General features: G+C 37.1%; 2 protein-coding genes across 2 annotated transcripts in view; both read left to right on the top strand.

Moving 5' to 3' along the window:
- LOC140223800 (probable cytochrome P450 313a1) overlaps positions 1 to 14,982 on the top strand; it is a 35,731-nt gene extending 20,749 nt beyond the window's left edge. Inside the window, exons 4-5 of the mRNA XM_072303085.1 lie at positions 13,787 to 13,969; positions 14,805 to 14,982. Of these exons, the coding sequence (XP_072159186.1) occupies positions 13,787 to 13,969; positions 14,805 to 14,977 (356 nt within the window). The 3' untranslated portion in view covers positions 14,978 to 14,982. The remainder of the gene's footprint in view (positions 1 to 13,786; positions 13,970 to 14,804) is intronic.
- LOC109032525 (cytochrome P450 4V2) lies at positions 5,112 to 7,376 on the top strand. The gene is made up of 3 exons (XM_072303514.1): positions 5,112 to 5,294; positions 5,900 to 5,969; positions 7,235 to 7,376. Exons 1-3 carry the CDS (start codon positions 5,183 to 5,185, stop codon positions 7,374 to 7,376), a joined length of 324 nt encoding a protein of 107 aa, XP_072159615.1. The 5' UTR covers positions 5,112 to 5,182.
- Positions 14,983 to 16,389: the final 1,407 nt, after the last annotated feature.

Genomic DNA, 16,389 nt, shown 5'->3' on the forward strand with positions numbered 1-16,389 from the left:
CGTATCGAAGATTATAGTTTGAATCATATTTTACCGTCACGTCTCATAATTATGCGGGTTATATAATTCGTAGATTGAAAATTGGCAATTGTTGAACGTGAAAAAACGCAGTAACTGTAAAATAAATTAAAAGACATTAGAAAAAATAAAAAAATGAGAAAAATAGGTAATGAAAATAAATCGGTAATGTGGCCTTTTTCCGGAGATTGACTTCTCCGGAAAGTATTTTGTAACTTAGGAACGTCTTTTCATTCCATGGGTCAACTGGGAAAGACACTGGGTCCAACCATTGCTGAAACACAATGCAAGCATCAAACTACCTGAAAGCAATTTTACACGTATAAATTTGCAGAGCTTTTCTTCCATATTAATAGTAATGATAACTAGAGGTGGAAATTAATACTTCCGATTTCGGTATGCGCGTGATCAATCTAGAAATTTTATTTTACAATATCGTGATCATATCCTCTTGTTTTTTTTTTTCTCAGTTTTTTAGAAGCCTGAAGTGAAGTTATCAACTCATGGGGATTGCGCATTTGTTTTAAAATTGTTGATCTTATACGACTGTCCCAACTTTTTCTTTTGTCGATAATGGTAGGCAAAAATAATTTTACTTGTAACAAGGAGAAATGTTTTTCCTTCTCGAAAAAAGTGAGTGAAACTATATCGTTGGAATTTGCTCTCTAATGATGGGTTTCATTTTTGCTCGGTGTATTTAGCTGCCTTGTGGGGCTCATACAAAAGAACAAGTTTCAATGAGCTGTGTAATTGTCAGATTCTCGAAACCCATAATAAAAAGTCGACATCGTCAGGAGTGAAATTCTGTTGAAAAATTGCCGGAAGACCCCTTATGATTACCCAGTATGCTGCATTTTCCATGAATCCGCTCTTTCAAATGTTTTCATAAAACTGATGTGCATATTTTGCATTAGATACAACAATATTGTGTCTATAATCGCACGGAGGAATTATCCAGGATATTTATGCTGATCAATGGTATTTTAGGCCCCTTAATTTTGTTAAATTTCCAGACTTATTATGGACCGTTACCGGACTTTGTGAAGGGTATGGGTCACCATTTAAATTCTGGCTCGGTAGTTAACTTCTTGTTTTCATCACAAAACCAGAGGATATCCAGGTAAATAATATATGAAATTGTTGATCACCTTATGATTTTGCAACACTTACAAGTATTCTTCAAAATAAGCATTATTGCATTGCCCGTAAACAAGTACGATATATGATTTCAAAACCATTGCCATCCAATCATTGGTTGTTGTTACAACCATGAAGATAGAAAAAAACAAGAAAATGATGTCACAAATATTGGACTCAATCATATTTTACAGTCTAAACTACTCTAGTGAAAGATATTGGAGCTTCATCAAGAACAAAAAACAAGCAGTTCCAACGCCAAAGCGTTGGAGGGCGCTTCTTTAACACTGCGCATGCGAGGAACGTTTTCATACGGCCAAGCGAGAGTATTGCGGACGGACGATGTATAACAAATTGCCTACGTGAAGGTGGTCCGGCAGCAACATACCCGCCGCTAGTCTCTGGAAAACAATAGAAAATAGTAGTTGCATACGTTGCCAGCGAGCGCGCTGCGAGCGCATCTGTTTCAATTACCTAGCATCGAGTCGGGCCTCTAACTTTCTATTCTCTCTGACATAACCTTAAACCTTCAACCCAGAGCCGCAAACAGCTGACGCTTGACGATGCTGCGCCGAGAAAATGAACCAATCACAAAATAGCACAGTAATACGTCACTAAAATGAAGAGATCACGTGACTGTTCGTGATTTTTTCGAATCAATCTGAAACTACAACCTCGAATATGAGGCATTTAAGCATAACGAAGCCCCAAAATAGTTTAACCAGGTAATACGTCCGTGCGAGATTGTTATGCTTAAAAGCAAAACATTTCACGAAAACTTTTACGAATACCAGATACAGAAAAAAATCAAATTTTCCCGGGTGTACCAGAATGGCGTCATTACCCATAAGGCAAAACGGTATGTAGTATAGTACATGTTACATCGGGGGAGTCGAACGGCTGGAAAGGGCGCATCTGGTACCCAGAAGCGCCCAACAGACAAAGATATTTAGTCCCACTTGTAGAGCCGTAAAGCAATAATAATGGCAATGGAGGGGGGGGGTATTAAAATGATGAAGGGGAATCGTGTACTTTGAATGGGGACGATATGAAAGAAGGGGATTTACAATATTGCTATGAGGAGCAAGGAATATGACCAAGGGAGTCCGTGCCTTCGAACTCTCCCTATACAGGTAGAAAAAACTTCAATTTTGTTCTTCGAATAATAATGCACTTTTGAGAGTTCAAAAAACGTGTGGATTTTAAAAATTGATTTTCTGAAAAGTTGGTGGATGATAATAGAAAGCTAAGGTCATTTTTGGTTTCAAAAATGACCATAAATGAAAATAAGTGAGAGTAGGCCCATACGATATCTGCATTAAATAATTTCGTCATCTTTTTTCGATAAAAAACCAACGAAACGGTTTTGCAAGTGCGAGTATAGGCGGAAAATGCCATTTGATCGGACAAACTTTCTTATGAGACACAGCGGAGAAAATCTATTAATTATAATACAACAGTGGAAACTATTGAGTGAGGTGAACATGAGAACCCTGGTAAAAATTGGCGATAGGAGCTGCGTTTCAAAATACCGTAGGAGTTCTTATAGCCGACTGAAGAGGGCGATATAGGAAAGCGATAAAAAATTATACAGCCGTCCTATAGTTTCTGTCGCCGGGCTTTACACTTTATCGGCTGGCTGTTGCTTTTTCGCCATCGGCTATAAAAGGCTATAAGAAATTGTGTAGAAATTCGTGTGCTTTGTAAATCCTTAAGTTTGTACGGAATCACCTTAATATTTACAAAACGCACATTGTATTTTCCTTTACTACATATTTGTTAACATCAATTAAAATGAGAGTAATCCATACAGCGTGTGCAAAAATTTCAAAGTCATGAGTTGAAAAAAGCTGACTCCGCGAGATTAAATATTAGACCCTATAACACAAAGTGGAGCGGCGGCGCACTGGCGCCTACAAACCTAACAGGGATACTTCACACATTGCGCAACGCGTGAAGTATCCCTGTTAGGTTTGTAGGCGCCAATGCGCGTTCAGCGCTGCAGCTGGCTGCCCGCCCGCCGTGCCGCAGCGTACCGCGGCGCTTGAAGCAACTATTTCACACCAGAGGTATTGCACAGTATCATACGAAATTGAAGGCGCTCGAACAAATTAGAAATGGCAGGCATCCTTCAAAAGTACGGAGCTTTCCTCGCCAATCAAATCAAGATACTGCGGTCCAAAAAGAGAGCGATAGTCCAATAACTCACTAAGTCCTAGCATCCGTAATTAGTAACGTTTAGCATACACTTTATCGCCAGGCTGTTGCTTAGTCGCCATCGGCTATAAAAGGCTATAAGAAATTGTGTTGCCGGCTATAGAAGCTATTGGAAATCTTACAGCCGGCTGTAGGTCTATGGTATTTTGGAACACAGATTCTACCGCCAATTTTTGCCAGGGAATACCCATTGTTTATAAATTGAACGATCATTGGGGGAGATACATAGGACAAAAAAATTTAGTCTGCTAAAAAACATGTGTTTAAATGGAAAATTTCGAAATAATTAAGTACGGGATAAACCCCCAGTTCTTTCTCGTCCTCTGATGGCTGTATCCTCAAATAAATCTTCGACGAGGAAAGTCCTCGTGTGTCTGATTCGATTAGTGCCCTCATATTTCAGACCAGAAAATTGCCATACATACATCAGAGTCACTTTTACAGCGCTCTGGCGCTCTACGACGCCTAATCGCCAAAAAACCTTGTCCTCTCCCAACCCTTCAGGGATTTGGCACTCCCTTATTTCAATCAAAACTCCCATCTGAAAAACGGGAGAAACACGATGATACGGTTTTCCCAGGAAGGAACTTCAAAGCTCAAAAAAGCTCTGTAAATTGTGATCACAGCCGAGGGGATCCCCGCGCTGCCGCGAGAGACCACTTTCTTATCCCGGCGTTTGAGTCTTCAAAAATATTCATCCATTCCCAGTGGCACTCCCTTATTTCATTCAAAACTCCCTGTCGCCGTTCTTTCACTGGGCGTCCCGTTCGTCTCCTCCCAGGAGGAGCCCACTCATGCATCTTCTTTGGCAGCCTCTCTTTCATCATTTTGTTAACATGACCTCATCTGACAAGACCTGAAAATTATCATAATCTGATAATTTTTCTTTTTGTTGCGTTTTATAGATTATTTTGAACAGCTCCAAAACATTAGACAAAGATGAGGTTTATAAGTTTTCTGCGGCAGCGGTAGGAACCGGTCTGGTAACAGCACCACGTACGTAAATACAGGATCAGAAAACTTATTTTATCATACTACATAAAAAAGGTCATCTGCAATTTGATGTACCTCATCGGCATTTGGATTTGGCAAACCTCTCTTTCAAACATAGAATGCGTAGGTAGTGTGAAAAAAAGTCATGTAAACTACTCTCTAAGCCACGTAAAATTTCTTTTTCAAAAATGAGAAATGAGTCGATTCGATGGACAAGGAAGTTTGAGCTACATCGACGGGGTAAGTGCGCAACCGCGTATCTCGGTTTGCCGCGTTGCAGACTTCCTTTCCCAGTTTATTTTTAAAATGAAAAAAATACTCTATGACATTTCTCATAAACTGCTTTGATAATTATTTTCTGTGTCCTAAGAATATGCTGAAAAAACTTCAAGGAATGATGCAGATTTGTCATTATTTAAAAAACGAAACAGGAACCGAGATTTTCAAACATCGCAAAACGAGATACGTGGTTGCGAACTAACCTCGTCAAATGCTTTTTACACTCTCTTCAATATGTTCCGTATGAGATGATGCTCACAATAAAAATTTGCAAATGGACTCATTGAATGGACCTCTGGGTCAAATCTTAACGTTCATAATCAACGAATCGATTGAATCTGGTTATGCCAGACAAAAAAAGGTACTCTTTTAATATACTGCAAAAAAGGAGTGCAGTATCAAAAAAGCGATTGGAAACCAATCAAAATGACTCTACATCCCTTTTTGTTCTCTGATTTTAGTCGAAAAATGAAAAAAAATTCGAAAAATACTTACGCCATCTTTTTCCCCGAAAAATATCACAAGATTTGTGCCTGTAATGAACGAAAGAGCAAGGATTATGATACAAAAGATGCAACATCACTGTGGTAGTGGTGTCGAAGTGGATTTTTATCCGTACTTCTTCACGGCTTCATTTGACACACTCTGTGGTGAGCTACTAATTTTAAGCAAGTAACCTCCTCTATTTTGATATTGTTGAAAATATAAAAAAGTGTTTGGCATCGAAAATTATCTGTGGGAGCTGTGAGGTCTGAATCAATCATTTATCTAGCCGACGAGGCAACCTTTGTATTCCAATATGCGCGAAATTGCATGGCGCGCTTAATATCGTTGAGAAAAGGAAGATTTTTTCTTGTTCCAACGAGAAATTCCAGTCGTAGCATATTTGATAGAGATCCTCATTGGTCTGATGGGAAATTTTTCTTCGTGTATTTTGAAATGGTTGAAAAAAAATGCTTCTTAAATTTTTGGTCGCACTCTCATTCAATCCTGGATTTTTTGAAATTTTTCATGAGTTATTGATGCTAATTGGATGAGCTTGGAAATGACTTGCACCTTATAAAAGAACTTGAAACGACCATTAATAAGTGCCATAAAATAGCAATTCTAGAGGCAAAAAAAGCTTCTTCGGGGCCTAGGAACGGAAAGTGAGGTTCAATATTTCAAAAACCTGCATGCTACAGAAAGATGTAATTTAAACCAAAATTCCAAAACATTCTATTACATGGAAATTACAGCAACGTTTCTTTTTTAGAGGCATCTTTTGGGGTTCAGGTTGACTCTCAGCTAGGCCGAGGTCGAGATTGGGCTCAAGTTATTTTTCGGTAAGAATCTGGCGTCTATAAATTAATTAAATTTTTTTTCTTTCTATTAACATTGATTTCAAGAATTTCAAATTTCGGCAAAACTATCGAAAAATTGTCATGAGGCTAACAGTTACCACCATTTTGGTCCAATTTTGACACCCAGAACCGTAAAACTTTGCTCCAGCTGCCAAACTTTTCGGATTGCGGATATTACCGAAAACTGCCTTTGTTGTTTATGGACTATTTGTAAAATGCAAGCTTTTATTATTTTGTAATTATTGGAAGGCACGCTAACAAACAGTTTTGCAAATTTCATATTCAGTCTTTAGAACATGTTTTTGTTCAATTGCTTCAAGTTATTCTTCCTTCTGTGTCATACATAGAAGATCTGTAAATTTTTGGTCCTTGTTTGTTTTTTATATAGCATAATGATTCTTATATTCTTCTCGTGCTGCTTTCAGAAAAAAATGAACACGAATTATTTTACGTACCTAAGTGTTTTTTTTAGTGGATCTACTTTTTCGTATGAGACGGGATGCTTAACGGATGTTTAATATTTTATCCCTCATTTTTGGTTTTTTAAATCATGCTTCAATCATGATCTATTTATCGATTTAAATATTACTCGTCTGTTTTGCGTCTAGAAGGGAGGGTTTTTTGGTTTTCAGAATTTAATATGACTAGGGCTAATCATGTTTATAATTTGCTTCTGAATCCAAAAGTAACTCAGAAGTTTTTCCTTTACCAACCAAGATTATTTTATTAATATACTTTTATGATAAGACGCATTTTGTTATGACTGCAAATATCCTGTTTGAAAAACTTGATTTTACGAAAAAAAATAGGTCGATGTTAAAAAACGTAGAAGACTCTTTTCGAATTTTACCGCACAAAATTCGGTTGAAAGGCAGGGAAGGTTTATTCGATTTGTTAAGGGAAATCACTCTCAGTCACTAAAAAATGCACAAGAAACATTCAATTAATTCAGAAAATAGTAATTGCCCAAAATTTGCAGACCTGAGATATGAATAGTTAGCGGATTAAACATGAGCCGTGAATCCCATTTTCTGCTTTCTCTTTAGACAGCAGTTCTATGGTACATACACTGAAGTAGAACCCCCTAATATAAATTTAATATTTTTAACTTTTGAGGACAAATGATCGGTTTCTTTTCCGGAATCTCCAGAGAAACTGCAGTTTTTATGAACCAAGCATAGTTTTACCTACAGCTGCTGTAAACATCTATTTCTAAATGATTAATGAGTTCTTTCATATTAACCTAGCGTTACGCCTCTTTTCATGGAACGATTATTTGCAGCATGGTTCTATATGGGCTACATATATGAAAAAACAAGCGCTGCAAAGAAGATGAAAAAGGACTGTGACGATTTTCGAGAATTCAGCAAGAACGCAAGTATTCAATGACACACTTCATAAACTTAACATTTAATTTGTATACAGGGTGGCCCAGACCTACCGTACCAGTCCTCTTTTTGGTTAATTTAGGTCGCACAAAGTCGAGGATCGCGGGAATGAATAGGGAATCAACCCCAAAGAATCCGAATTTTTATGGTCCCAGAGCCTACCTGACGTCCCTTGGGGAGTAAATGGGGGGGGGGGGGGGTCCGTACTTCAAAACTCAGGGTTTATGTCAACATTTTGAAATTATTTCATCGACATCAGAACTTACAGAAATTTTTAACTTAAATTGACACAAAGAAAAAAATCGGCCCATCCGTGTCCATAATACCGACCCCTAAAGGTGGGGGACAGAGCCCCCTTTCAAAAAAAGTAAAGTTCGTTAAATTGACGTGGAGACTCGGAAAAATGTATATTCATGGTAAATCGACCCCAAGGAATCCAAAAGGGTTACTTCCACACCGGTTCCGGTGTGGATACAACCCCCTGTGTCGTATCAGAAAAGTCTCTGAGGACAACGAGACCCTTAAATTTGGATTCCTTGGGGTCGATTTCCCATGAATACACATTTTTTCCGAGTCTCTACGTCAATTTAACGAACTTTACTTTTTTTGAAAGGGAGCTCTGTCCCCCACCTTTAGGGGTCTGTATTTTGGACACGGATGGGCCGATTTTGGATTTCTCGGTGTCGATTTAAGATAAAAATTTCCTTACGTTCTGATTCCGATGAAATAATTTTAAAATTTTGATATAAACCCTGAATTTTGAAGTACAGATCCCCCTTTTACCTCCCGATGGGCGCCAGGGGGGCTCTGGGACCATGAAATTCGGATTCCTTGGGGTTGATTCCCTATTCATTCCCGCGATCCCGGACTTCGTGCGACCCAAATTAACCGAAAAAAGGCCTGGTACGGTAGGTCTTGGCCACCCTGTATTTTAATAACGTACATTTTTCTTAGAATAATTTATTTCATGAAATAATTTTTATCTCGTGTTAATTTTTAATTTAGGTTTAATTTGGTTAAGTTATATTAAAAAACAACCGCAGCAAGTTGCAATAACATTGTAATAACATGACATGGTAATGCTAATAAAAAAATTTAAAGCTGTACCTATGTTCATCCGTCCACTACAATCCTTTAGAATTGTTTCATCATTCAAATGAGAGAGTGCATTACCTACTCAACGTCACAGCATAATTATCAATTTAATGTATGCTTGATTAATAAGTCATTCAATCGATTGCATAATTAAAACATAATTATTCCCAGGTAGCATTTCTCAACGTAAAAATAGCGATATTTTGAAATTAAATTCCGATTTTTTTACGATTTTTTGGTGATAATATTGCTAGGATCATGCATCAGCATCAAAGCGTGTATACTTGATCTTGTCGCAATTTCTATAAAATCGCGTTCGATTAAATCAAAATTTAATCTTAACTTATGCCATTATTTTACATTCGACTATATTGCCGTCAACAAGATGACGATTTTATTGCAAATTTATATGATGAAATCGTAATTTATCGCAATTTTCTAATCCGATAATATTGCAACAAATCGACGTCACTAAAATCAAACATTTTACAACCGAATCGCGATCACTGCTGCTTGGGGTGCGTTATATTTTCCTGCAGTCGGTTCTGTGCTGACTTGTTTTCGTATCTTGTCCCCATTACAGGTAATTAATGAAAGGAGAAAACATTTTTCAAAAAACTGCGGCAACAATAATGATGATATGAATGGAGATATTGATTGTCCGGAGTATTTACTAGACGCCATCCACAATTCTCAAGAAGATAGCATCTTATTCTGAAACAGACAAGATAGATGAGGCTCTAACCTTCATACTCTCGGTATGTTTCCTTACATTTTATTTTTGGCACCGAGCTGTGATTGCACCCGAGGCGCGAAGCGTCTCGGGAGGTTGGACCGTGCAGTCCCCAGTAACTTCAATGAAAGACCATGCAAATGCAATTAATTTACGATGTGAAACAACACACATAGCTTTTGCAACCGGATGGCACTTACTAGGTTTTGAATGGGTACACGGACTGTATGTCCCCTTAATTTACGTCCACAGACTTTTCGTCCACAATTTTTACGTCCACGGTTCTAAAGCCCACACTATTGTTAAGTCCACTACTTAAACGTCCACTAAGGTAAGTCCACAAATGTTAAGTCCACTAAAATCAAATTCAAGTGTCATATTTTAGTCCACGTGCAAAATTATATTGACAATATCGAAATGAGAAAATTAAGAGAGAATGAGGTGTTGTTATCGTAACTCATATTTTACATATTTTACACATTTCATTTTCATCAGTTTAAAAGGGAATAATCGATGCAGAGAATGCAAACATTTCTTAATCATGAGGTGAAAAACGCTGACTCCGCGAGTTCAAATATTAGAGCCTAACACAGAGCGGAGCGGCGTGTTAGCAGCGCAGAACGCGCAGTGGCGCCTACAAACCTAACGGGATACTTTACGCATTGCGCAATGCGTAAAGTATCCCGTTAGGTTTGTAAGCGCCTACGCGCGTGTCAGGCTGGTTACCTGCCGCGCCGCAACGCTTTAAGCAACTATTTCGCGTCAGAGGCGTAGCACAGTATCCTACAAGATTGAAGGCGCACGAAGTAACTAGTTAAAGAGGACTTTCAATTTTGACGGCATCTGTTACTGAAAAATGTTTAATTTGGCATTGGAGCGTTTCCTAGGCTCCCGTTTGGTTTTCATCCTATCATATCCGTACAGTGTACTCATGAACATATGTTAAGCGTGCCTATAGGGCTCGCTTTTTGAAATCACTCGGATGTACTGTAGTACAGCACACCGATCGACCAATGCTTTTCAAGGGGCGGTCCGAATTTTTTTTCCGTCGGATCCGTTCTTCCGTTTTTGAACCGTTATAGTGTCAAGCCCTGAGGGTCATTCATCGAGAAACCGAATTATCCTGTTACTGGAAACCCTTGAGAACATTTTCCCGTGGAAACCGTATTATTTTCTTTCATAGGTACGTCAAATAAGCTTTTCTACGCTCGGAGGATTTAAATTAGAAGCTTAAATGCCGCCATAACTATTTAGCGAATCAGCGTCTTTTCAAAAGCGGTTAAACCCAAGTTGGCTGCATCTCCATAGTTACAACTGCAGCGAAGTGAGCAATCTCCAATTCGACCAATTGGAAGGCAGAGTTTTGGAGGTTAGGTTCCCTTGTTGATTCTCTGAGTGTAAGTTGCATTTTTTTTTTTTTTTTTTTTTTTTTTTTTTTTTTTTTTTTTTTTTTTGTGTCACGTTTTTTTTTTTTATTTCCAGAAAAGATACCTTAAAGTCTCATTTTAATACAAATCAATCGAAGAAAAGAGAAAAGACAAAGTTTGACTCATTAAACAGAGTAAACTCCATACTCTGCTGCTGCAAACTGAGCAATCTCCAACATGACGCAACAAACTGAACAAATTCCAAACTTTAATTTGAAATTCTGAATGAACCAATTCAGTTAAATGATTTATGATGTTATTTTCTTTGTTCATCCAATATAATTATGTTACTTTCTTTATTCAATAAAATGTATTTACATTCAACGGTATCAAATCAATAATTCCTCCCCAATTTGCAGAGAGTACTAATTTATACACATCTCGTTGAAATGGAAATAGTGCACACACCAGATTTCAGTTCTTCGGCACGCTTTTCCAACATATTCATGTTGGATGTTTCTTCTTGTTTTTATTTGCTCTTAGAGTCTGTTCTCTTTCATGACTTATTGATTCATGAATGAAATGTTTTTAAGAATGAAGGTAGTAGTATGCATTTATTTTTGAGGTGGTTCCTGTCATTTAAATGAGAAGACAAAAATGTGGACATAACATGTCCACAATTTGGACAATTTTGGACATATTCATGGTTGGACATTAAATCACGTGAACTTAATAAAGACTGGACTTAACGTTTAGTGGACATTAATAGCGGTGGACATTTATTTAATGTACGAAAGGTAGGTGGACATAAAGTCCTGGAAGCTTTGAATGTCTGCCCTTCTTTTTAATGTAATTAGACAAACAAGTCCTTTAGATGAAAACTGAAGTTGATCGAATTCGAAAAAACCTATTTCCAAATTTTGATACAAATCGCTTCTCATCTAAAAAAAATGATTCAAAATTTCACAGCATAATTTTTATTACCAATCATGTTCTAAGGTCTATTTAAATGAATCGCCTCTAACGCTAGCAATATCGCTCCTAGGATGTAACTGAGTTTTTCCCGAAATCGCCGTGTTTAGCCCTCAAACTTTAAACTGCTTTTAAAGGGTCCATATTAACAAAAATCGGCAGTCCAATTTTGAGCAGGTCATGTGAAAAATATCTCGTAAAATTTTGACTTTTTGATTTCTCACTGACGCGTGTGATCTGCGGATGAGGTCTAAAAAGACCCAACCCGGTATAGATCTCTCGGCGTGACTCCAACTTAATAGTTAATATTCCAATGCGAACTACCTGAGCTGAACACTCTCCCCCCTCAGTTCTGTACTGGTACTCATTAGAGTTAAAAAAAATGATTTTTGACTTTAACTATAATTTTCGGAACTTCTTAGCTTTGATTTCCCCGCGAAATGGTGTCGACCCAGCACCATTTCTCCACCTTGCTACATACAGTTCGGGCCACTTCTTAGTGTTTTTTCTCTCATCTAAAAGTTTGATTCACATCAGAATTAAGACTGCCAGATTTTCCCATACATTCAGACATGAATGACATAGTGTCGGGTACTTTTTGACTGAAAAATAGTTACATGCATGTCTATCGTCTAATTCTAGTATAATTTTTTACAGGGAAGTGAAACCACGGCACAAACCAACTGTTTTATTTTGTTAATGCTAGCTAATCATCCCGATTATCAAGTGAGTCTGTAAAACTTATCTAATTTTGTATATACTTCGAAATAGACGAGGATAAGCAAACGGGACGTATCTTAATGTGGTATTTCCAAAAAGAGCATATCTGGTCGAGGATTAAGAATATTTAATCGTTTAAAGTCTGTTAAGAGGCTGTGAAGTATGTTAAAAAGCGAAAAAAAGGGCTACGGAAGGATTTAAAATACTCGACCCCCCTCCTTCTTGCTGCCTATGATTACATAACATTCATTTATTAAAATTGATTTCAAATGATCTCTTTTTTGGGATGATAAATGAACGCATTCGATAAAGTCCATAAGGACGACACCAAATCCTGAAATGTGGATTCACTGTAGCTTCTTCACGAAATTAATTAGACAATATTTTGTATACAAATATGGTAATATTCATTTGAATGCTGAATAAGATCCACCATTTTAAACATTTTCAATATCCAACTGTTTTATTCTTTCATTTTTTGCATTGTAGGAGAAAGTTTTCGAAGAGCAGTACAATATTTTTGGAGACACTGATAGACCTATTACACCGGATGATCTAGATAAAATGGAATATTTGGAACAGGTTATTAAGGAAACCCTTCGCTTGTTTCCTGTGGTTCCTATGTTTGCGAGGCATGCAGAAGAGGACACGAAATTAAGTGAGTGGTGGCTTTCAAAACCTCATGGGTCAGTGACGCTGGTAACAGACTCGTGTTTTGATGCTTGTTCGTCACGCGGCAACTTTCTATACGTTCAAGATTAACAAATATATTGCGATTTGAAAAATTCGGTTTATGACGTCAACACGTCATCCATCGCGGTAGTGACACCCTCGATTTCTTCCACCTTCCTTCCATCCGGGTTTCACGTTGAATATAGTGGAAATGTGTGTATCCCTGACAAATGAAAGCAAGGTGGAAGAAATCGAGAGTATCACTACCGAGGCGGTTGACGTTATTGAGCGAATCTTTTAAGGCGCGCGATATCTTCATTAGTATTGAACGTAGAGAGTTACAAGTTTGCGAGATAATCGATTTCTACCGGGACAACTTAATTTCGCTACGGCGTCAGTGGACCCTAGGGTGTCCCACTTTAAGGGTCACCTCCAAATTTTGATGACTCTAAATCGTTGAACTCACGTATAAAAATAAGATTTCACTAAAGAAAAAAGTTCTAAAAAGTTTTTTAAGGGTTGCACGAGGCCAACAACCACCCCCCGTCCTTGGGCCAAATTCTGCATTTTGCCCACTTTGACGAATTTTTTTCACAACATTTGACTTGAGCTAGAGCCTCAAATATTTCACAGTGAGTGCAAATCTAAGGGTACTTTAAAGAAAAGTTATTGTTGACGTCATCATGCGTTCCAATTTTTTGCTGTAAACCCTCAAAGTTGGCTACACATGCATGACCTTGTCTGGTGGCCCATCAATGTATACATTCAGCAGAGTGAGCCACATTTTGAGCTTTTTGAGGACAGGTTGCCTTGTCTTAACAATTGAAAATGATTGATAATAATTGTTTTCAGCACAAAATTACGTTTTGCCAGCTGGTGCAACTGCGGTAATTTATCCATTCTTCACGCATTATGATACGGAACTTTGGCCAGAACCCAACAAATTCAACCCGGATAATTTTACAGCTGAAAAAATGGCAAATAGACACAAGTATGCTTTCTTACCTTTCAGCGGTGGTGCTAGAGGATGTATTGGTAAGTCTGCAAAAAAAAGGACATCACAAATTTTAGAGGACATTGTGTCCTGGCCTTTATTTATTTATATTATATTATATTATATATATTATATTATATTATATTATATTATATTATATTATATTATATTATATTATATATTATATTATATTATATTATATTATATTATATTATATTATATTATTATATTATATTATATTATATTATATTATGTTATTATATTATATTATATTATATTATATTATATTATATTATATTATATTATATTATGTCATATGGTAGAAAGACCTGTAGTCATTTTACAGTTCTCTTGCCATGCCAACAAATAAGTTTAGAAAGCTTCTTTTCAGATTTCAAAGGCTACCGATAAAATTTTCATGAAATGAAAAAGTTTCACGAGTAAAGCAGAATGGGAGAGTCAAGAGTGTGCTGATTTTGAAGAATACGCATTAAATCAAACACAATAGCAATGAGAGGCTTCTAAAGGCTGCTGACTGAAACATATTAGGTATGAATGCTGGAATATAGAGCATTTTCCGATGAATCCTGCATATGAAGCCAAGCGCATATCCATATTTGTCTTTTGCGAAAGAGTTAAAAAGAAGTCTAGTCAGAAATTTACACAATCCTACGGTCAGCTCAGAAATACTTGGTTTCGCACTTTGGTCATTGATATTAGATCAAAAGGAATCATATAGCGAGCAAACCTGATGTGCATATAACTTCTTTCGATTGTATTCAAGTGCACATTGTTCTATCTATAATAATTACGTTTAATTGAGATAGTGCGTCTTTTTTCCAATCATCCTGACGTCATTTTTCGTCTTTTTTACAGGTAACAAATTTGCAATGATAACCATGAAGACAACACTATCCATCTTTATACGGCAGTTTCGAGTTAGCACAACTAAAAAACTTGAAGATATCGAAGTTTATATGGACTTAGTGCTTCGATGTAAAGGTGATTGGAATATGAAACTTGAACGAAGAATAAATCAGAAATCCTAAAAATGTCCGTTTTGTTTATTGATTTCTCATCCTCGCAGTCTTTAATGCCAAACTGTCCCGAAGACTCTCGAAGCTAACATTAAAACAGTGACAACACGTATTAAGGAAAGAAAGGGGGCGGTCCCTCCCCAAAAGCCAAAAAAAGTATATATTCTAATTGCAAAATGGACATGTTTAAATATAAAGGAGCTATACACCCATTCTGAAATTTTCGAAATTTGTGAATCCAAGATGGCGGATGTGGCCTAAAATGCTATCTCGGCTCCTATTGCATCAATTTTTCAAAACAATTATTTGCTACGACTTGAAAGAGTGAATATTTAATAAATCACATTTCGCCTGTGCGAAACACTCCTAGCTACAAGCAACCGTGTATGACTGTAAGAGAAATTTTGAATTGAAGGCGTTCTTAAATTATCACAGTATACCGTTGTGTCGATAACTCCGGTTTCTAAGTTAGCGTGTGTAAATTCAAGAATTCAATTACTCATTATTAGAAACATTGTAGCAATGTTGCAAATCTCATCCTAATGCCACAGTCTGCCGTTCATAATTGTTAGTAAGTAGTCGTGTAGTCAGTTAAATAAAATCAAAGGTGTCGACGTGCATATCTCAGGATCAGATACTTTCTCAGCAAATTTTCAAAATTTCCATTTCTATGTTGGATCACCAACTCACCGTTTCCATAAGGCCATCCAGGTCCCTGATAAGGCACTATCGTCTCCTTTTCAGTGATATTAGATTCAGGCATATTGACCTGTATCCACTGTACCCATTCATGCAGTGTGTAATTTTAATCTTGCCTTTATACTTCACGATGATAGCGATACTTGGTCATGCATATGCCCTCCCTAATTTTGTTGGCGATTATTGAGGGTTCACTGTTGATTTTTCCTCAATTTGTAAAGTTATATTTTCCAGAGGATCAACCTTAAAGTTGGAATTTTTATTTGAGCCGATTTTCAAGTATACTACTGCAATTGTAGAACCTAAACACATGACCCTTTCTAAATAGGTAGTACCGTTTAAGAAATGTTTCGTAACCAACATTGTTGTCGTTCTAAAAATAATGGTCCGAATACTTGCGTGTACTCATCACATGAGATACTATGTAAACCAGCAAGTTTTCGGTCTGAACGCTGTTTTGTGACACGTCTCAGACGTTCATTGATATTCGTGGTGTTTTTTACGAAATCCGTGAGAACGAAAGCTGGTAACGTCGATTCAAGTTTATGTATGATGTTTGTGACCCTATTAGTTAATTCCATAATATCGCAATGAACCTCTTCAATGCAGAGATTTAAAAGAGAGGCCTTAAACTTATCTGTTACTTCAATAAATTTACTTCGCTTCTTGTGTAAATCTTGAATAATACGATTCGCTTGAAAACTGATGAAAGCCGGGAAAGTCTT

This window comes from Bemisia tabaci, chromosome 8 (assembly GCF_918797505.1).
Source record: "Bemisia tabaci chromosome 8, PGI_BMITA_v3".
Lineage (NCBI taxonomy): Eukaryota > Metazoa > Arthropoda > Insecta > Hemiptera > Aleyrodidae > Bemisia > Bemisia tabaci.